The sequence below is a fragment of the Pecten maximus genome, chromosome 4 (genome assembly GCF_902652985.1).
Source record: "Pecten maximus chromosome 4, xPecMax1.1, whole genome shotgun sequence".
Lineage (NCBI taxonomy): Eukaryota > Metazoa > Mollusca > Bivalvia > Pectinida > Pectinidae > Pecten > Pecten maximus.
In genome coordinates this window covers 29,792,920-29,815,097 of record NC_047018.1, presented here as the reverse complement: position 1 = coordinate 29,815,097, position 22,178 = coordinate 29,792,920, and the positions used below count along the sequence as shown (strand labels likewise).

General features: G+C 35.2%; 1 protein-coding gene across 2 annotated transcripts; it reads left to right on the top strand.

Moving 5' to 3' along the window:
• Positions 1-671: 671 nt before the first annotated feature.
• Positions 672-21,480, top strand: LOC117325770 (probable global transcription activator SNF2L2). 2 transcript variants are annotated; one of them, XM_033882220.1, is made up of 33 exons: positions 672-777; positions 2,184-2,314; positions 2,556-3,423; positions 3,711-3,902; positions 4,169-4,436; positions 4,622-4,748; positions 4,952-5,125; positions 5,486-5,659; positions 5,913-6,104; positions 6,492-6,622; positions 8,472-8,532; positions 8,732-8,838; positions 9,030-9,171; positions 10,865-11,028; positions 11,688-11,865; positions 12,116-12,244; positions 12,454-12,567; positions 12,950-13,063; positions 13,329-13,436; positions 13,603-13,736; positions 14,015-14,157; positions 14,644-14,831; positions 15,211-15,441; positions 15,776-15,853; positions 16,110-16,217; positions 16,461-16,571; positions 16,703-16,932; positions 17,150-17,255; positions 17,647-17,748; positions 17,980-18,124; positions 18,451-18,497; positions 19,073-19,156; positions 20,454-21,480. In XM_033882220.1, exons 2-33 carry the CDS (start codon positions 2,213-2,215, stop codon positions 20,535-20,537), a joined length of 5,136 nt encoding a protein of 1,711 aa, XP_033738111.1. In that variant the 5' UTR covers positions 672-777; positions 2,184-2,212; the 3' UTR covers positions 20,538-21,480. The 2 variants fall into 2 exon arrangements, with proteins under 2 accessions (XP_033738111.1, XP_033738112.1); XM_033882221.1 differs by having other exon boundaries at positions 20,421-21,480.
• Positions 21,481-22,178: the final 698 nt, after the last annotated feature.

The following is a 22,178-nucleotide window of genomic DNA, read 5'->3' as shown; positions in this document are numbered from 1 at the left end:
CGCGACCTCTTGAAATATGTTCTTACGCGGAGATGGGGTTATTTCATTATTCATACAATTAGGACGTTTTTATCGTAAGTTCTCTATATTTTGTGACACGGTGACTTTCCATTAACTGTATAAGCATGGACTGAAGTAAGCTATAAGCATGGGATACTTTGTAGTGTGAGTTTAAAGGCCCTAGCTGCCCCTAGCACTCGTCATTTTTGACGAAGGTGTACAATATTAAGCTAACAATACAGAAAGTCGCCGACAAAATTGTTTTTCGCTCTTTCCAATTAGATCTTTATTGTTGATGCAATAAATAAGTTCAAATGTGAAATCGCTAATGAAACATACACATACAACACCCAATGACATATTTTCATTCTCGACAGTCATGAAAAAATGCAGACGGCTGCCAAAGATGCAACGTGCTATTTGGGTCATTAGCACAGTCACACGGCACCTATCATACATCGAGTGTGGAGTTAACTATTTTTATATTCCTATATTGGAATCATTTATATGGTTTATCCGTGAATAATCTTTACAACATTTGTATTCTTCGGTCACTCATTCGATAACACATGTTACTGACCATGGATGTCCGAGGACAGTGTCACGGTGCTGACCTCGCTGACGTAATCTTGAAATAGACTATAGTCATTCTTCGTAAACGCCAAGGTCGCGTGGGCTGCGCCGCACTCAGTGCGCGGTGTGACGATATAAAGAATATTACCGATCGACTCTTTGATCTACACTGTGCCACTGTATAACTAAAAGTCCCTAAAGCCGGTAAGCAGCGTGGTCGCTCTGCGTAAACAGAGTGTTAAGTTGTGTATTGCAGCTTATAGTAGTGTCGCAGGAGCATTTCTTTACTCAAAGTGGTCTTTAAAGACGAAAATTTGGGATTTATTGGCGATTGTGTTGAGTCTTTGTTGATCGTCGGCCGACACTGTTCTGGCCAATTCTTCCATACGTGGAGTCTGTTGTGTTCATATTCATGTCAAAGTGTTTGTATTTTTAAGAAAGTATGTATTCCAGAGAATCTACCATTTAGTAATGGACTATACGGTGTAGGTCTAATGGATTTTGTTAGATTTGTACGTTTAAAAAAGATCTACCATTGCCAGGATCAAACATGGCTGGCCGTGTTTCAGTACACTCCTTCGATCGCACTACTGTGTTTCTAAAACGAATAATGTTAAGAACTTCATAGTAACTGAAAATAACCTACGTATTTCATTTATAGAAGTGTGTGTAATAGCCTTATATCGTGTGAATGATCAAACAACACAAACAAATCTGTCGATTTTCATTACCGTTGTACCGTATCAGTTGGCCGTGTGATGTGAATCGACAGTGTACTACTTTGTTTACTTTAATTATGTATTTTATAGGCAAAGTAAAAGTAGACCTTCAGTCGCGCTGCTTCGGCAAGCTTATGTTCACTATGTCGAAATTTTTGCTCATATTTTATCAAATCATTAAGTACTCATGGTGATTATGATTTAAATAATACATATAAATGAACACTACTTTCTCTTATGAAATATATTCTATTGTCAAATGTGATTGTGTTATGCTGTCTCCTTACAATACTTGAAATATCGCTGGTGTTTTTAACTTTTTCACTTTGTATATGACTTCAAATTCTGAAAGATTATAATACAAACAAAAATAACAAAACTTTAGACCTAATGCTTTTGTCGTGATCAACAAAATTATTTCACATTTATTTTGTTCTTAAAAATTAGTAGGATTATCATAACAATGGTTACAACAGTTCAAGTCTTTTCAATTAGTGTAAACTTAAAGACATTACATTTTGACTGACAGTGAGACAAATAATTATTATAAATAGATTCAACAAATTTTGAAAGAAATACATAATCATCTCCTGATATAATACAATGTTGATTTTGGTTTGGCTTCTGATAACATCACAGAATTTGTATGTTTCTGTTTTATTCCCATATTGACAATGGAAACATAAAAATATGCCTATATGTTTATTTTTCAGTGTAACTGTTATTATTAAATGAAAGGAATAGTAATTATGATGGAAAGTTGAAAATATTCATACATTTTGTAACATAATGAAAATATAATGTATCTACAATTTTATTGCTGCAAATTAAATATTTCCCCAGTAACTTCTCTACTTGATTTAAAGATTGTTTTTCTTCGTTCTGTAACAGGCCAGGAAGCTTTACCCCTCTGTGCCGTTATGGCTGCAGGGGAAGACAAGATGATGCCTGGCCCCCCACAGCCTGTTCCAGGATACCCACAGCAGAACCAGGCTCAAGATAACATGCAAATGATTCAGAAGGTTAGTGTTTTAGCAGTTCACCAAGATATCTAAATTCTAAAATATTCATTTGTGTTCGTGAATAATGACTTTTTTTTTCTAGGTCATGGAATATCAAATTTCCTTAGATTAGACCTTTTTGACAAAATATTTTCCATGTTTGATATAAAAGGCTGATATTTTTAAATCTAACTTATCCATACATTATATTAGCAAAATATTGAGGTGTACATTTATGTATTAAATTTTCCATCTCTCTCAGGCAATGAATCAGATGGAAGAAAAGGGTTTGCAAGAAGATCCGAGATATGCACAGCTGATGGCAATGGCTGACAGAGCTAGATCTGGGATGCACCCTCCAGGAATGCCAAGTGGTATGTCCCAAGGAATGCCAGGTGGACCACAGCACCATGGCATGCAGGGTCCTCGATCACAAAACCAGGGTCAGAGGATGGCTACTTCTCCTTCACCAGGCATGGGAGGTCATCAAGGAATGCCTGGCTCCTCTCACAACATGCCTGCAGGACCACAGGGGATGTCTGGTACCCCAGGTATGATGCCTGGTGGACCACAAGGCATGCATTCAGGTCAGCAAGGTATGCCAGGCCCAGGGGGTCAGAGCATGGGTGGCGCCCAGCCTCACAGAATGGCAAACATGGGACCAAACCAGGGTATGCCCAATGGATCTATGGGGATGTCTGGTTCTAGTATGCCTAACCCAGCACTGGGAGGGCCAAATATGACAGCACCTCCTAGTGGTCCACCAAGCATGAATTTACCTCAAAACATGCCAAATAGCTCCAGCAGTGCAGGGCCGAATGTTAGCCAGCCAGCAGGTCCCCACATATCTGGTGGGCCAAATATGGGTGGATACAACATGGCAAACCAGGGAGGACAAGGCATGCCAAGTAGCACTGGAGGCTCCCCAGGTATGACTGGCCCAGGTATAAATGGACCTATGTCTGGAAACAGTACTGGAATGGGAAACCATGGCATGTCTGGAGGTAGTTCTGGAGGGCCTATGGGCCATTCTATGCCAATGGATGACATGAGGTCAATGAGTCATGGTAATGGCAGTTCTTCACTGGGGCCTCCTAATTCCAGGATGGAGCAAGACCAAAATCAGCAAGGTAAATAGATACTTATAGTGATATTTTTATGTGACTTGAGAATTAAATTTTAATTGACTTTTTAATTACTACTGCAAAATTAGATTTTTAAGAATACTGTATCACTACCAGTAAATAGAACAATATGTCAAGTGGATACCAATAAAAGCAGAACTAGAGGACATTAAGACCAAAATGGCAGAAGTTCGATTTTACTTGCTGTAACTTTTAATTCTTTTTATTTACTTATTGTAAATAATGCTAATGTGAACTGGATTGTTTGTATTGATAAATTGTGTATTTTCCAGGCCAGCAGAACATGCCACCTAACCAAAGTGGTGGTCCATCAAGATACAACTTTTCCACCCCCCAGCTAACCCAACTCCGGGGACAGATCATGGCCTACAAATTACTTGCAAGAAACCAAAACATTCCAGAAAATGTACGCATGGCAATTGAAGGGAAGCGCCAATTCGCGAGTGGATCAAGACCAATGAATGGTAGGATTGCACTGAAGTTTAATTATGGACTATTTAAAGATGATTTTTGGAAGAAAAAAAAATGCTTTTGAACGTAACCAGCTATTCATGTAGATATCTCGCTTGCTTTTCTGATATGCTTCAAGATTTGTAATGAAGTTTTAAAAATGTACTAAAAATATAGGCCTTCTTTGTGTTTAATTGTGAATCTTACTGAAATCCTTAGAATAGTTTTGAGAAGAAAGAATTTGTTTTGATTATTATCTATGATTTTTATTTTTTTCCAGATTCTAACCAACAGCGAATGCCTCAACAACCACCACAACCTCACATGCCTCCCCAGAATATGCACTATCCTGGTGGACAAAGTATGCCGCAAGGACCACCTGGTCAGCCTGCCCCACCAGGGTCACAGCCCCGTCCCCAATCCCAACAGACACCGCCGTCTTCTGTCCAGTCTGTGCTTTCCATGCAACAGAAGCAGAGCCGGATTGCACCTGTTGCCAAACCGCAGGGACTGGATCCTTTGGAGATCCTCAATGAAAGAGAAAACAGGCATGTTATCCTTGTAAACTGTTGACAAAAGCAAAATCAGGTGCAGTTGTTTCGGAAGGATATCAAATATTTTTTTATTGAAGAATAGAATGGAAGAAAGTAACACAGAAGAAAACTAAATAATTTCTGTCAAAGTATAGATAAAGACTCCATATTGCCATCTAATTAATTCCTATTTGTTACAGAATCTCATCCAGAATATCATCAAGGATAAAAGAACTTGAATATCTACCAGGAATAATGGAGGAAGACATGAAAGTCAAAGCCATGATCGAGTTTAGAGCTCTGCGATTACTCAATTTCCAAAGACAGGTAAAAAAAAAACAGTAATCTTGTTAACTTATTAAAAAGAAATATCTAACATTTTAGTAAAAATATCTATAGGTTTTTAATTAGTTTCATGTTGTTACAAATTCATGATGTTTCAGCATGGTGTTGTATCTGTACCCTGACAATTTTCAGTGTTGAATTCTATTTTCTGATACTGAAGAAGAATATATTTCTTTTATGTATAGTTGAGGTCAGAGGTTGTAGCGTATATGAGAAAAGATACAACATTAGAGACTGCATTAAACACCAAAGCCTATAAGAGGAGTAAGAGGCAGTCACTGAGGGAGGCACGTGTCACAGAAAAACTAGAGAAACAACAGAAACTTGAACATGAAAAACGACGCAGACAAAAACATCAGGTTAGTTGTTGGTTTGAGTAATATAATTTCACTTCAGGGTAAGCTTAAGGATTTCTTTTTTGCACATTTAATCCTTCTCCTGTACTATATATCTGATCAAATCCAATTTGTTAAAATGATGCCAGTTTTCACATGACATTTTGAAAGTGAAAAAAATTACATTATAACTATTCTGATTGGTGGATGAAGTGCAGATAATACCACGCCAAAGATGATAATTATATTATTACATGATCTTGTAGTTATCACAGCTGTTATGTTATTTTCACAGATTTATATCTTTTTAGATAGATGTTTTATTACTGAGGAAAGAATTTTAATTGAACAAATATTTTCAACTTTTTTTTTCAATACTTGCAGGAATATCTTAACGCTGTTCTGCAACATGCAAAGGACTTTAAAGAATTCCATCGCAATGTTACTGCAAAGATCAGCAAACTTAACAAAGCAGTGATGGTGCATCATGCCAATACAGAAAGAGAACAAAAGAAGGAACAGGAACGACTTGAGAAAGAACGTATGAGGAGGCTGATGGTAAGAGTGTTAATGTATTTAATCATTGTGGTAATAGTATTATATCTCTTCTGTAAAATGGAAACCTTTCATATTTTATTCTTTTGCTAGTAAATTCACTGACAACTTGTACATAGGCATCTGAATATAATCTTTCCATTTTTTTCTAAGGGTGAAAGTATCGGTTAAACTGGAGACTGTTGAGGTAATTCATAATCTTTAATATTTGATGTATGGACAATAGTACTGAATTCACAATTTATGTATTATTTAGGCTGAAGATGAAGAAGGTTACAGAAAACTCATTGATCAAAAGAAAGACAAGCGTCTAGCCTACCTCCTTCACCAGACTGATGAATACATCACAAACCTTATGTCTCTGGTATCAGCACATAAAGAAGATATAAGGAAGAAGAAACAAGCAAGGAAGAACAAAAAGAAGAAGGAACCTGGTGACCATCCTGATGTATGTATCAGTATTGTCTCTGTATTTATAATTCATTGATACATCTCTTTGATATAAAACTTTATTGCAGTATTGTGTGGCTCCCAATCTTACAAATATGATCAACGTAAAATGAGGTTTTAACCAAGAAAGCAGGTTTGATGTACTTCAAAGGTAGTACTTTGTTTTGACTTGATTGAATTAATGAAGGGAATTACATCAATTTAGTACAGTTGGTGTCGGCTTAATTTTATCCTGATCCTGTATGATCTTAATTTTATAACTACCAGTAACAGTCTTGATCTACCATGATCTGAATTTTTGCATGGAAAATAAAATCATCAGAGTTACTTCCCCTTACCTGCAGCAACAGTGCACTGTTTTAGTGGTAATATTATTGCTTTACAGAATGCTGATGAGAGCTCCAACATGAGTGAACCAAGGATATCTGTGATAGAAACCAACACCGGTAAAGTTCTGAGTGGGGAGGATGCTCCAATGTCCAGTCAGCTTGAAGCTTGGTTAGAAATGCATCCTGGGTAAGAAAGATACAAATATAATTTTTTTCAAGATTAAAAGTGGAAAAAAAAAAGATAAATTAGTATACTGTAAAAACTCGTGTAATTTGCGCACCAGTGTAATTTGCGAAGGTACTTTTTTGGGCTGAAAATGCTGAAAAAAACACTTTTATCCGTATATTTTGCGCATGAAAATTTTTGACCAAAAACGATGCCCAGGAGGTCCCTAAAACGATGTATGAAAATGACACTAACACAGATTAGAACACAACTTTGCTTAAAATCATTCTAATAAATACTTGATGATTATAATAATATGATTATTTTGTATTTGTAATGAGGAAATAGCAAAATTGCCTCTTGTTTATTTTCTTTAAACCGACCGTAAGAGGAAAAGCTAACTTACGTACTGTAACCACCGTGCACATGGCATTATGAACATTTATCACCTCAAACTTACACACACTTTCTATCGCCACAAGTGTCTAATTAATCTAATTATTTAGCCCAATAAAGCTTAATGCGGTAATTGACGACAGAAATAATGTCCGCTTGGATGTGGGTGTTACGGTTAGGTATGTATACGCTTCCCTCAGAACCGCTACTGTAGCTGTTGGTAACTGAGCTTGTGGCTGGTATACTTATTAAATCATCATTAATTGTTCTAAAATTTGGGTACTGGTCGTGTTGATATTATTTCAGTGCTCCCACAATTTACGAGACTCTCCCAAATAAAACGTACACTGGCTGGGTCCCGATTACTAAAGTGACCGTATGTGATCATCCTACACTTTGCTCAGGGTTTAGTGTAAATATGCAAGGTACAGCCAGATTTATTGTCAAATAATGGTATATAAATACATATAGGACTTTATATAAGCAGTTTTCAATTTATAATAAGTAATAAAATCAGCAGAAAGTGTTATTTTTAAATACACAAACATATCAGCAAAAATGTCACCGGCAAGCTAAGCTATTTATAGCCTGTGTATATATACACATCCTCTCCCCTCAGGTAAGCATCATTAGACTGTTCCAGTCACCGTTTTGAGGTTGGGCATAGTCCATTTCTAGGGTGAGAAGCATAGCCAGCAAACACATGTATTGGTATATGTGTACGACCCGTGTTTTGACACTAACAAGCTGATGGGGGTAAACGGAGACAAGACACACTCATAGTGTTAAATAGGCTTACTATCCTAATGAGATTACAGTCAGTAACAGATAAGAGGCGATGATTTCTCAATCAAACAAAAGAATTTTGTTTATAATTGGCCTAGCTCAGTGGAGTCCGGGATTGGGATTCAAAGATCGGTAAGCCCATCATATCATGACGGACTTTTAAACAATACAATTAATAGGCTTGTTATTTTATCAATCTGTTTATGATACCACTGCATGTATATATATTCCTCGTTTTTTTAAGGAATTTGTGAAAATAAATATTAATTTTGAAGACCAAGGTATGGCACTGGTGCACCATTCTTTAACTTACGTTTTTCAAGAACTGATTTCTATTTAATTGTGATGAATCCCTAATTAACTCAAATATCAACACATATAGTAGGTAGCTATATATTACTTCATTATCTGACATATTTAACAAGAATAAATTGCTGTGTGTATGTTTATTATCTTCAAGTTCCTTACGGGAGATTCCGTCGTTTTCCAAGATGGCGGACATTGAGAATTGACAATCTTTTTTCTGTAAAAAAAACTTGAAAACGTCTCTACCTGTATAATTTGCGCACCCCAAACTTTAAACTTTATTTCAGTACAAAAAAACTGCGCAAATTACATGTTTTTACGGTAATTTCTGGCAGGTTCTAACAAACAGTACTGATGTGATATTCTTTTAAAAACACTTCAGGTATGAAGTAGCCCCAAGAGAAGATGGTGAAGAAGACGATGAAGAGGAGGATGAGGAAGAGGTACACCTTTTTAATTCATATTCATCAACAATTTTGTGACATTATTTGTATACAGTAGTTGTTGCAAAACTTGGATAATGACAGGAACAAAGATCAATACTCAAATTAATTTGTAACTATGTGAGATATGTGGTGTTTTCGAGATAAATCATGACATTCTATTCTCATCTAATGGAAATGTATGCATCCATATTGACAGCAAGAAGAGATATTATTACCGCCGCCGCCACCTCCTCCAGCCGCCAACAGACCTCCGATACAGTCCGTGGATGACTTAGCTGAACATGAAGCAACAGAAATTATTCAGTACGTTACGTAGAAATAGTTTCGTCTTTTGTTTTATTCTGATTTTATATTAAAACAATAGTAAAGGTTACTTCATATAGCCACATCACTTCATACAATAAAAGGTGCATTTTGTAACTTTATATGATTTATATTTATAGTGTATTAACATGACTACTTAAAATATTGATTTTGTACAATTGTTTCAACAGAACGGCAGCATCACGTCTGGATGATGATGAATACCATAACCAGGTGGAGATGAGGAATTACTATAATGTAGCTCACACTGTTCACGAGTCTGTAACGGAACAGGCCAGCATCATGATCAATGGCTCACTGAAACATTACCAGGTTTGTATGCAGATATTTTAAAACTTTGATTTCTCTAAAATCTGTTGTCGAGATAAGTCACAAAAGGAAACTAGTGGACATTTAATGAGTGCTAACGTGATAAAGTTTGGTCATGCATAAAAGTTGATTGAACAAAATTGGTGTTATACCAAGTACCGTAAATATTCGGGTATAGTGCGCACTCGCGTATAGTGCGCAGGTACGTTTTTGAGGTTCATTTAAAAAAAAAAAAAAAAAACATTTTTTTTTCTCAATATTCAACTGAGCGGTAGATGAATTCTAAAGCATAAGATGATAGGAATTTGTAACTTATGAAAGCTTATTTACCACATTTAATTGGAATCACCGGTCAGATTTGACACATTGGATTGACAGGCTGTTTACATTATACCGCGACAGGCCTAGTCAGCTTGCAAATTGTAGCGGTCCCATCTACGCTGTTGTACAAACAAAATAATTAATCCTACCCTCAATTACCTTGTGATTTTCATGCCGGTATGATCTCTTGTGTTGTCTGTCCACGAACATACAAAGCTAATTAAGCTCAATTATAACAAGATTGACTAGTAAGCTGACTGCTAGGTAATGTAACACAGGCCGCCATTTTGTATACAGTACGGAAACAAGTCTGCTGTCGTCGTGCTGGTCACAACTTTAATGTCAATGAATTAACATGTGTAATGGATAAATCTACAGTGCAGACGATAAATAAGAGTACCCCGGTAGTTTTCACAGTCAGATCGTATTTTATATGGCCAGTTGGTCAGTGACTGCCGCACGAGATCAAGGCATTAGTGTTACCCTTGCCTAATTGCGCATGCGTGCTGTTACAGCTTCCGTAAATAAACAAGTTGAACGTTATCAGTTTCTGGCAGCACTCTGGATTTATAAGATGATTAATTTAGAAGTATGAAATAACTAAGTACTGCTATATCATTTCAAGTTTTGTTTGATGTTAATTGAGATGTTATACATTGTTTTAGACCTGAATACGGGAACATGCTCAAGTGAGATCGTATGTGTACGGAACGTGTGGCTCACGATCGACTTAGATAAATCCACGTAATTGCTGATAAATACACAATTTCAAGGAATTAAACATCAAAATAACTATTCATTTCTTTGATTATTTGTTAACTATTACTTTCTAAATGCTTTATATATGTTATATATATATATAATTATTGAATCAATCCTGCTGTGAAAGGAAACGATCACAAATCTCAGTCAAATCACATTCATTCTAACTGGAAAAAGGCTTGTACTTGCGTATAGTGCGCAGTGGTCTTTTTCACTTGTCAATTTTTGAAAAAAAAGTGCGCACTATACGCGAATATTTACGGTACTCTTATTAAAAAAAGCTGGGACCACTTCAGCTAAATCTTTAATGGGTACATAAAAAGTGGGAAAAGTTAACTCATCTCCTCTAATGATTCCTCATTCAGTTGGAAAATTCACTCTTTTTCAAGGAAAACAATCACTTAATGTGAACATTTTTGTTTCCCCTGCAATGGGAGTAAGGGGGTATAATCGGAATAGGGGTGTTTGTCAGTGGATAGATATTTGTACAATGCACTGCTTACATTCCTGGCAAATGAAGCTGGGTACATGTTATAGTACTGAACTAGGCCAGGTCCAAGTTGTAGGTTGCTAATTTTAATATTCATTATTTAAACTATCTGATTTTTAACAGGTCAAAGGATTGGAGTGGATGGTGTCTTTATATAACAACAACTTAAATGGTATTTTGGCCGACGAGATGGGTCTGGGGAAGACTATTCAAACCATTGGTTTGATCACCTACCTGATGGAGACCAAGAGGATCAATGGGCCATTCCTGATTATTGTACCTCTCTCGTATGTATTTATCTGTAACTACACAGAAACACAAATAAATTTAAACATAAGGATGATATTAATAGAACAGATTCACTACATTTTAGCAAAGTACTAGATATAAGTATGATACAAAATAAAAATCTCGCCTATATTTTAATATTTTTAGTAAAAATGGAACCATTAAATACCATTAATTCAAATAGTTGACTCAAACTTGAATACTGCACTGTGCATCAAATTTCAGGCCTTGCTAGTTTCATATTAGTGGTACAGAAAAATGTACTATTAACAATTTTTCAAAGGTATAATGAAATGCTTTGTATAATAATTGTTGATACAAGTGTTCGAGGTGATTTATTCTCATGGGAATATCTTTGATGTCTCCATTAAAAAAACCTATAATTCAAAGTAAAAGACAATACATTATTATGCCCTTACCATGAATGGGGGGGGGCATATAGTGTTACCCATGTCCGTCCTGTCCTGTTGTGCCACATCCTGTTCCATCCCGTCCTGATGCAATGTAACTAGCTAATCTTGGGAACTGCTGAAGTGATCCTCACTAAACTGTGTTTCAGGGTGTCGAGTTGCAGCGGAGGCATTTATGTCTTGCAGACATTTTCTAGTTTAAAAAAAAAAAATAGAAACTATTGTAACATTTTGCTTTTTGTGTGCAGAACATTGTCCAACTGGCTTCTGGAGATAGAAAAGTGGGCTCCTTCTGTCGTTACCATATCATACAAGGGCTCTCCTATCACTCGACGTTCCCTAGCTCCACAACTCAAGATGGGCAAGTTCAACGTGCTGTTAACCACATATGAGTACATCATCAAAGACAAGTCTGTGTTGGCAAAGGTAAAGAAACAAGATTTATATTCCAAATAATGTATCTCAATATTTTGTCCGCTGTTATCTTAACCATGTATTAACATCTCATTTTCGTTGCACAATTGAAATGAACTATTTATATGTCATCTGATGTAAAAGAGACATACTACTGTATAATGGTGGCATATCTATAACCTTCTGTAATACTTTGTACATCTTCTGCAAGTTTCACCTTCAATCATCAGTCACAAATATCTCTTTATTGTAAATTTCATAGTTGCGTTGGAAGTACATGATCATTGATGAAGGACATCGTATGAAGAATCACCATTGTAAACTGACCCAGGTTCTAAACACTCACTACTGTGCTCCCCACCGTCTGTTATTGACAGGAACACCTCTTCAGGTAAGTTGATTAACTTAAGTGTCCAACAGTCCTCGCATTATGTAGACCAAATGCTATGATAATGATATCTGAAGAAAGTTTACCATATTTTTTTCGTATATATCATTTTCTTTCATAATAACAATCCTTGTGAAATGTTGCTTGAAAGACAATAATGAAAAGAAGTATGATTGTGATTAATAAATTATGCATATGTTATTTGTCCACAGAACAAATTGCCAGAATTGTGGGCCCTGCTAAACTTCCTGTTGCCAAGTATCTTCAAGTGCTGTACTACATTTGAGCAATGGTTCAATGCACCTTTTGCAATGACTGGTGAAAAGGTATGACAAAGCACTAAAGTTTCAGTAATTGGAACTCGTACATATTCTAAACCCTTCTTGTGTTTGTGTACAAGGTGCAAGTACAATGCAATCCTGTGATTAAGATTTGCCATATATTTCTGTTTAAAATTTAATCTTACAATGTTTGCAGCACAGGGATAGTCCTGCCTATATAAATGATACAGACTATTGGTACCATTCCCAATTGAAATTGTATTACTTTATGACCATACATTTCGAGTCCTTTAGGGCTAAAAGTCAGTGCCTGTCATGATCAGATATAAAGAGTCTTAGTACATATACTCATGTTACAGTTTTCAGTACTGTGACTTGCCCATATTCTTTTATGTTTTGGTCTATATTGTATCTGATTAATTTCTAGGTTGAGTTAAACCAAGAAGAAACTCTACTGATTATCCGACGTTTACACAAAGTGTTGCGTCCATTCTTGCTACGACGTCTGAAAAAAGAGGTGGAATCTCAGTTGCCTGACAAGGTATGATCATAAGATGAAACAAATCTGACACAATATTATTTCATCCAAATAAGTTTTCTGCTGTATTTAAGCACATATCTGCATTATTACAAGGTTTGTTGCGTAAGCATCATTTCTATAAACTTAAAAATTACCATTGAAATAAAATATTATTTAAAACACTTTATATAGCTAAGGATAACTAATGACTAGGTATGATTTTAGAAACATGATTTCTGTGGAAGAAGCATCCTTTTCATACACGATGTTTGTTTTACCATTTTAGGTGGAGTATGTGATCAAATGTGAAATGTCAGCTCTCCAGCGTGTTGTATACAGACACATGCAGTCGAGAGGCATTTTGTTGACTGATGGGTCAGAAAAGGACAAAAAGGTGAGTACTTATCAATTAAAACCCATCTTTTAAAGTATTTACTTTTTGATTGCCACAAATAAAAAGTACAGCATACAAATTAACTCAAAACATAAAACCACTAATAAGTATAACTACAATTTCTTTATATATCAAAATGGTCAGCATTTATAAAATTCTTTTACAGGGCAAAGGAGGTGCTAAGACAATGATGAATACCATCATGCAGCTGAGGAAGATCTGTAATCATCCATTCATGTTCCAACATTTAGAAGAGGCATTTGCAGAACATCAAGGCTTGTCAACTAACGTTGTACAAGGGTATGTAGTTATTTTATCCTGAATATTGAACAAGTTGGGAGATAATTCTTCTGCTTAATGTAGATGTATATTTGATGTGCTGTGTATTTGAATTGGCCTGAAGGAGGCAAGAATTAGATACTGAAAAAATGAATATCCACATTATGGACATACATCCTTTTTTTTTAACACCACCAGAAATATATAATTTTTGTGTAGAGATGGAGGTATGCCTTTGTGATACTCTATAGGTTTTGTTTTATTACAAAATTATAAAATGTGCAAAATTACTCTCACAGGCCGGAGTTGTACAGAGCTGCAGGGAAGTTTGAGCTGCTGGACAGGATGTTCCCAAAACTGAAGGCAACAGGCCACAGAGTACTGCTCTTCTGTCAGATGACCTCACTTATGAGTATCATGGAAGATTACTTTGTCTACAAAGGTATGTATATAATGTGTATCTGCAGATGCAGGTTTAAGTTTTCCTTCTAAAGGGTTACAATTGTAACAGTTTTAGAATTCTTTGACCTTCCAGTAACATTTAGTGTGTTGTTGGATACACCATTGAAAATGTTAAATATGGAATAATATTATATGTATGTGGAATACTATTATATACATCTATGCAGAGTAAACAAGCTGTTTCCCACTGTAGGATGGGCTAATGATATGGGACCTCGAACTAGGTGTTTCATTCTGTAAACTTATTTATCATCTGTTTCACCATGGACCTTTCAACTTATTTCGCTTTAATACTGTTTTTAGGCACTAAATGCATTATCCTACCGGGTAACCCAGCCTTGTGGTGGTTTAAGTAACAAATCATTGTCCTTTACACGGCTCTCTCTAAGAACATACTCTTTTAATATAGAAGTTTCCAGAAAGGAATAATGAAGAAATTGGTATGATAATATGATTTGTGTTCTAGGGTACCGATACTTGCGTCTAGATGGTACAACCAAGGCAGATGACCGAGGCCAGCTTCTGAGTGTTTTCAACTGTGCCGACTCTCCTTACTTTGTATTCTTACTGAGTACAAGGGCTGGAGGATTGGGCCTGAACCTCCAGGCTGCTGATACTGTTATCATATATGACTCTGACTGGAATCCTCATCAGGTATGCTTTGGTCAAATAAATAAGGACATTAAATAGCTTGTTGAATCTTTGGTTTTGGGCTTTATGACTGCTGCTTATTGACCGTAATAATTGAATATACAACATATTTAGTAAATATTAGATCATCATATTAGCTATCAAAGTATTTGTAAATTAATGTCGTAATCTGCCATATAGCATGTTTCGCACTTCCATCATAACTTTTTCCAACCTTTACTCAGATTGGTTGAATTACTTTTATTTCCAGAGGTGTAATTCTATTCAGATTTGTTCAAAAGGTGTACTTAATGCATGGTTTTGACTTGGTACGGACCCTTACATGTAATGCTGAAGGATTCAATTTTTTACTATTAATTAAAACATTTTCCACTCTTTGTAGGATTTGCAAGCTCAAGACAGAGCTCACAGAATTGGCCAGCAGAATGAGGTGCGTGTGCTACGTCTGATGACAGTAAACAGTGTGGAGGAGAGGATATTGGCAGCTGCCCGATACAAATTAAACGTGGATGAGAAGGTTATCCAGGCTGGTATGTTTGACAACAAGTCAACAGGAACGGAGAGACGCCAGTTCTTAACCACATTGTTGTTACAGGAGAATGATGAAGCTGAGGTATGTAAAGTGTTGAGTCTTTAAAACATAGAAAAGGCTAAAGAGTATAACCTTACCTAAACTCTAAAAGCCCAATAGATACCTTCATGTCCTGATATTTCTATTTAAATTCTAGTAACACAAGATCCATTTACGACTTTTAAGTAATTTGGTGCAGGTTATCCATAGAGTAAACTTAAAATGTCGCCAGCTCGTTACTAGCACTTAATAAAAAGAAAATATTCCATTTGATAATTCAATATCAGGTTTCACTATTTCATGTACCATTTCTACTATGAAATCAACTGGAAAGTTATTATTCTCTCTGAACACTTTATTTTAATCTTGATTTTAGGAGGAAGATGAGGTACCTGATGATGAAACTATCAATCAGATGTTGGCAAGAACTGAGGAAGAATTCGACCTGTATCAGGTAAACCTTTGAAGAGAAATATAGGGAGCAAGATATCATCTACACATGATAATGATTAATCAAACCTAATGATTCAATCAAAAAATGATAGATTATAATTGATGATAGATTGGCAGTGTCAAATTGATTGAATTTAATATATTGGAAGTAGAGCAAGATAATGTTATAAATTTTGAGTATTTCGAGTAATACTTTGTAGCAACTTGATCTGTGACATCCTGAATTATGCTTTAAACACAATTAACTTGATGTTCAGAAAATGGATATAGAGAGAAGACGAGAAGAAGCTAGAAATCCGAACAGAAAACCAAGGCTCATGGAACAGGATGAACTGCCAGGCTGGATAGTCAAAGATGAAGCTGAGGTGAGAATCCTTGAAGTATTGTATTTTCACTTTGCAAGAATAGCAATGTCATGAAATATAATCCTCAAATCAGTTGCTATGAATCAGAATAATTTTTGAAGTGTCTTCGAAGGGTTTCTATTGTAGGTTAAGATTGAAAGATTCAATGAATGGTTTCATTTGTTGCTTAAGATTGAAAGATTCAGTGAATGGTTTCATTTGTGGGTTGAAATTGAAAATTTCTGTGAATGGTTTCACTTATAGGTTGAGAGACTGACATTTGAAGATGAAGAAGACAAGATATTTGGGCGAGGATCAAGACAAAGAAAGGAGGTGGATTACTCAGACTCTCTTACTGAGAAGCAGTGGCTCAAGGTTTGTGAATATAAAGGATCGTGTCAGTTATTACACTATTCAGAGAATGTGTATGGAATTTTCAAATTGTCTATCATATTGATCTTTTATCAACATTGCCAACTAAAGCTTTTTGTATTGGTTTACGACAGGCCATAGAAGATGGTAACTTAGAGGAGGTTGAAGAGCAGGTGAAGAGAGTTCCAACCACAGAAAAGAAGAAATCAAAAAAACGGAAGATGGTAGTGGTGGACGATGAGGATGACAAGAAACCAAAGAAAAAGAGAGGACGGCCACCAGTAGAAAAGCTACCACCTAATCCACCCAAACTCACAAAGATGATGAAGAAACTTCTCGATGTCATCATTCATTACAAAGACAAGTATGTTCAATTAAAACTTCACAAGCAAATTTTTGGTCTTGAATATATATTGTCCTTGGAAACTATTACTGATTAATTAGGAACGAAAATAAAAATATGTGGTAGTCTTTGACAAGTTAATATTTCTTTAACAGCTTTGTATTACTTTCTTTTAGGCTGAAGAAAAAAATATTTTCAGAAAATATGCTTATTTGTTCTGTTACTATTTTGATTTCAGTGATGGAAGAGTCTTGAGTGATGCCTTCTTTCAACTGCCATCCAAAAAAGAATTGCCAGAATACTATGAGATCATAATCAAACCAGTTGACTTTAAAAAGATAAAAGTAAGTTGATTTTATCCTGACTAGTAGCTTGCTGGAGTAAAAACTGCAATGATGTCACCAGACATATTAAAAAAAACCACTTCTGCCAAGATGCATGTTCATATTTTGCTACCATGTTTAGATTGATCGACTTTGAAGGTCAAATGTTAAAACCTTTAAACAGTTTCTTCTGCATCATTGCAATAACGAATTTAGTTTGACAAATATTGAATATATATTTTCTCTTAAGATTGATATATCCTGGCTGGGATCGGCACAAGTGAACAATACAAATCAATGTGAATTCCTGGTTTTCCACCTCAGTAATTTGTTTCCAAAGTTAATACCAAATTTGCCTTGTTATTTATGACATTTACACATGTTCATCCTAGTATCTCATGGTTATTTGCAGGCTCGTATCAGGGACCACAAATACAGGAGTATAGATGACCTCGAGTCGGATGTCCTTACCTTGTGTGAGAATGCACAATCTTACAACATTGAGGGATCTCTAGTGAGTATAGATACTACCTCAGGACATTAACCAAATCAAGCACAATCTCTTTTTTCAGCAGTGATATTATAAAACGTGTATATCAAGGAAATATATCCATTGTAATTTAAAAATAAGTTAGGTGTCTTCCAATGACCTACCCGGAGATGCCTGAAATAGCAAATGGTACCATCTAATTTCTCAATTATGTCTTCTCCAATGTAGGAAGGAATTTCTCATTCTTATTTTTAGATCTATGAGGATTCCATTGTACTACAATCTGTGTTTACCAATGCGAGAGAAAGACTAGAGAAAGATGGATTTAATGTGTCATCTGATGATAGTGCCAGCAGTGAGGGAGAAGAGGAGGATGATAATGGTGATGAGGAAGATGAAGGTACTTAACAATCTCATTTTACTGATGACCTATTATTTCAAAATATACATCTTAGAATTAAATATATTGAAAACAGATATTTTATCAATCTATCCTTTCAGCATATCTTGATTTGATAACATTTCCATTATACTGAATGGGGCTCAAATTGTCATTACTGTGATTCTGCTTTGGTTTATGCTGATAGTTATGTTGTGTATCAAAAATTCTTTTTGTCCTTCATATTGTGAGTAGGTTTGTCTTAATGATCTCTTTTAATACACAGCATTTCACTTAAACGTTTCACACAGGAGGGTGAAATATATGTTATTTTGATTGTATTTCAGAGGTTGTAAAAGTCCAGAAAGTGAAATTAAAAGAATCTTCAAAGAAGGTATGTTGTATTTATAGACTCATCTGACCTGAAAGGGTAATAAAATAGGCGTATTCTGTGGCATACTGGCTGGCTGTTGTGTAAATCTGTGAATAGAACAGAACCTATCTTTATTATCGACTAACCAACAAAGTTAAAATTACTGATTTCATCATTTACAGAGTAAATCACCAAATTAATCGGGAAACTACACACATCAGTCAAGTTGTCTAGTAGTGCCTTCTGCTCTGGTGAAGTTTTCATAAATATTTTCATTAAACTTTATGCACATACCTATTGAGTAGACTATTTCTCTACTGTGTTGTGGCAAAATATTGAGCTAGTAACTACAAAGTATGCAAACTAAAATCACCTTAAACAAGGTTACAGGACTCGGATGTGTAATGAAAATACCTATGGGCATTATTAATTTACATTTTGTTATGATGATGATAATTAAATATTGAAATGACCTTATTAATATGTTAATCATGGCCCACTTCCTAGAATACAATGACCACCTGTTTTAAAATCTTGACAGTTTCTAAAGTTCCATGAGGTCTAGAGTATTAATATGTGGTTGTTATTCTTTACAGTCTGGTAGTGCTAGGAAACAACGCAAATCTAGAGGGAAGTCCCGGGCGGTGATCAGTGATGACGAGGAAGATGGAGATGAAGAGGTAAGCTAGTCTTTTTTTTCTAATTTTGTTTTAAAATTTATTCGTTTAGCCTAAAATTTTATGAAGCCTATAATCGGCTGAAAAATAGTTTTGCTTCTGATGGTAATCATATGAATCCAAGAGATGCGTTTCGTTTTTATTTTGCAATAGTTCGAAAAAGTCTTTCTAATCTTTATCATCTTGTACAGGTAATGATAATTTTTGTATATATTGAAAAAAATAACTTTCCTCTCCATAAAATCTAAATGAAAATGTAAAGGTATATATAAAGCATGTATAGGTTGTTTACAATTTTTACATAGATATTCTGCTGGTGAATTAAATGTGCAGCTCTTGTCTTGTAATTGCTTTTGCATGTCTATATCTTATATTGCTTCTTTATGCATGGTCATCCTTGATGTTCTTAAAAGTTTATCAAAGAGGGATTTCAAAAAAGATTTTGTAGTAAGGAGATATGACTTGGCAGTGCTGCGATAATCTATGTCAAGGCGTGTCTATATAAATTAGCCATATTTCATGCTGCATGTAAATTGGAATCGGGGAAATTTTACAGTAGATCAAACTTGATACTAGATCGGGGGGGGGGGGGGACCTAAAAAGAAGAGAAGATTTTTTAAAAAGAGAAAGTGTTTTTTGTTAAGTGTGAAACAGTTTTCCAAGGGCTTTTTTCTCACTGGTTTTGGATGGGGCCTTTTTGTCTCATTTTGGGAAGAAAATTGTGAATTGGGAAAGATTTTGTCAGGAGTAAACTGCAAATTTTCCAGTGAGCAAATGATTCCTCACATATTTATTATTACTCCTCATAATGCAGTGACTAATCCTTGTATCCTATCATATTCTGCAAGTGGTACATTTTCTTTCTGTCTGGCTTTCGGCATTTATTGTTTTATTTAAGATTTGAGTTCAAACTTGTTGATCAAGCATGATATGATTTTTTCTGATCAAATCAAGATCACCTGATCCTAAGATTTCCAATGTAGGCATGTCCCAGGTGTAGAATAGTCTGTTGTTTCTACAGAAACTGAAATTTGAGGATCAGCTGTCCCCTGAGCTTTAATAGATCCCTTGATAGAATTCTGTCCTTATCATTTAACAATTATTGTACGCAGAAGGGAATGAGATTGATTCTACATGAATTATGCATGGATTTCTTATAGTGGTGGATTCATGCAAAGATATTCTGTTCAGTTTGGTTTACAGCTGTTCTTGTAGTTGCTTTTGCATGTCTTCTCTAACTGCTTCTTCATGCATGATCATCTTTCAGGTTCTTGATGAAAGCATAAATTTACTCTAATAGGACCAGTCGGAGGAAGAGACTGCTCCAAGTTCACGCAGTTCTTCAAGAGTGTCCTCCCCTGCTCCAGGACGCAGACAACGCTAGGATGTTGAAGCTTCAGAGGTCACTGTGATGTTGCAGAGTAATAAAATAACTCACAATTTAAATTTTCCTGTAATATTAGACTTTGCCACTCTTAGGGTATGTGTCTTTAAAGTACACAAATGTTTGCATGCTGGACTTTGTTAGCATACATTTAGTTTTTTTTTTTTTTAATGAATTCAATTTGAGAATAAGATATCAAAAGGTGATCAGATTAAATAGACATTATGTTAATTTCATGGAAGAAAGTCTGTAGTTAGGAATCTCACTTTGTTTTGTTTCAAGTAATGGATGTTTAAATTGAATATTAGGGCGTACATTTGTAAAATATACATTAATTTAATGCTTGTATAAAAAAATATCCTTACATTGTATGTTAGATTGCATGTGATAGAAAGGCTGTTTTATTTTTTTTTTTAAATGGATGAAGTTCTTTCAGAATATATCTTAGCCCATATGTTTTGACCCCAACATTTTTGATGATAGGAAAGACTTTTATTTAACAGATACTGTCAAAATAAATAAAAACTGTCTTAAGTTTTTTTTTTTTTATTTAGCCATATCTTCTAATAGAAATACAGTATATCTGATTATTTTCTGTACATTCTAGTTTCATGCATTGTTCAAAAACATTAATCTAAACATCAAATTTCATCATTTCATTATCGTGATCATGCATTGTCAAAAAATAACATTTCATGCTTTTATGTTCATCACGATATTGTAAGTTGTGAAGATATGTCTATTGTTGTTCAGAAATTCTATTTCTTCTGATTCTTGTGGATCAAGTTGTACAGCATGTTGTTATTATGTCATTATTGTCATGCATTTGTAAGTGTTTTCATAACGGACAAGATTGTAGAGAGATGAAATGGAAAGGTGCAATCACAACTAAATACACTTTACATTGATGTGTATATCCCTGTGTAATAAAATTTCACAGTTATGTACAGTCTTTCTTATTTTTAAGATACTTCTGTTTTGTGAAATCTGTTTAAAGGTAAATTGTAAAGTAAATCATATGTATATTAATGTTTGGTCAACAGTACTGACCTAACACACCATGTATCTTTACTGTCAATGAACCCTTTCTGTGGACGATGAAAGTATAACAGTACTGTGAACAGTATCGAGAGTATATTATCCAATTCAAATAAATCGCAGCTTCAGGAAGTAAAATGTTTCCTAATTGGGGGTCCAAAGCCTTTCAAGGACACTTGTTGTGCACATGTGTCCAGCTTGAACGACACTGATGTTGATAAATATCGTTGATTTAGCAGCAACAGTACTTGTACTAACAGTGGGTCTGATGATGGCGGTACGCAAACACGATAGGGGTAGTGACAGTTCTACATGCAATCTAATTTTGATCGGCTGAATGACAAACAGGATAGATTGATTATATTATTGCTCACTGGATATTCCAAGTCCCTAGTTCTGTCGTAATTTTAATCAATACAGATCTGTGTGAATACAAAATCGTGCCGAATACAAGTTTCATGATTTTCACCGCCACCATAACACCAGTGGGATTGCCGATTACTGTTTCTGTCGGTACATTCAATACAATCAACACTCGTGAAGGTAGGGAAGTACTTTCATCGTCCACAGATAGGATTCAATGGCAGTATTAGCTAAGGAATG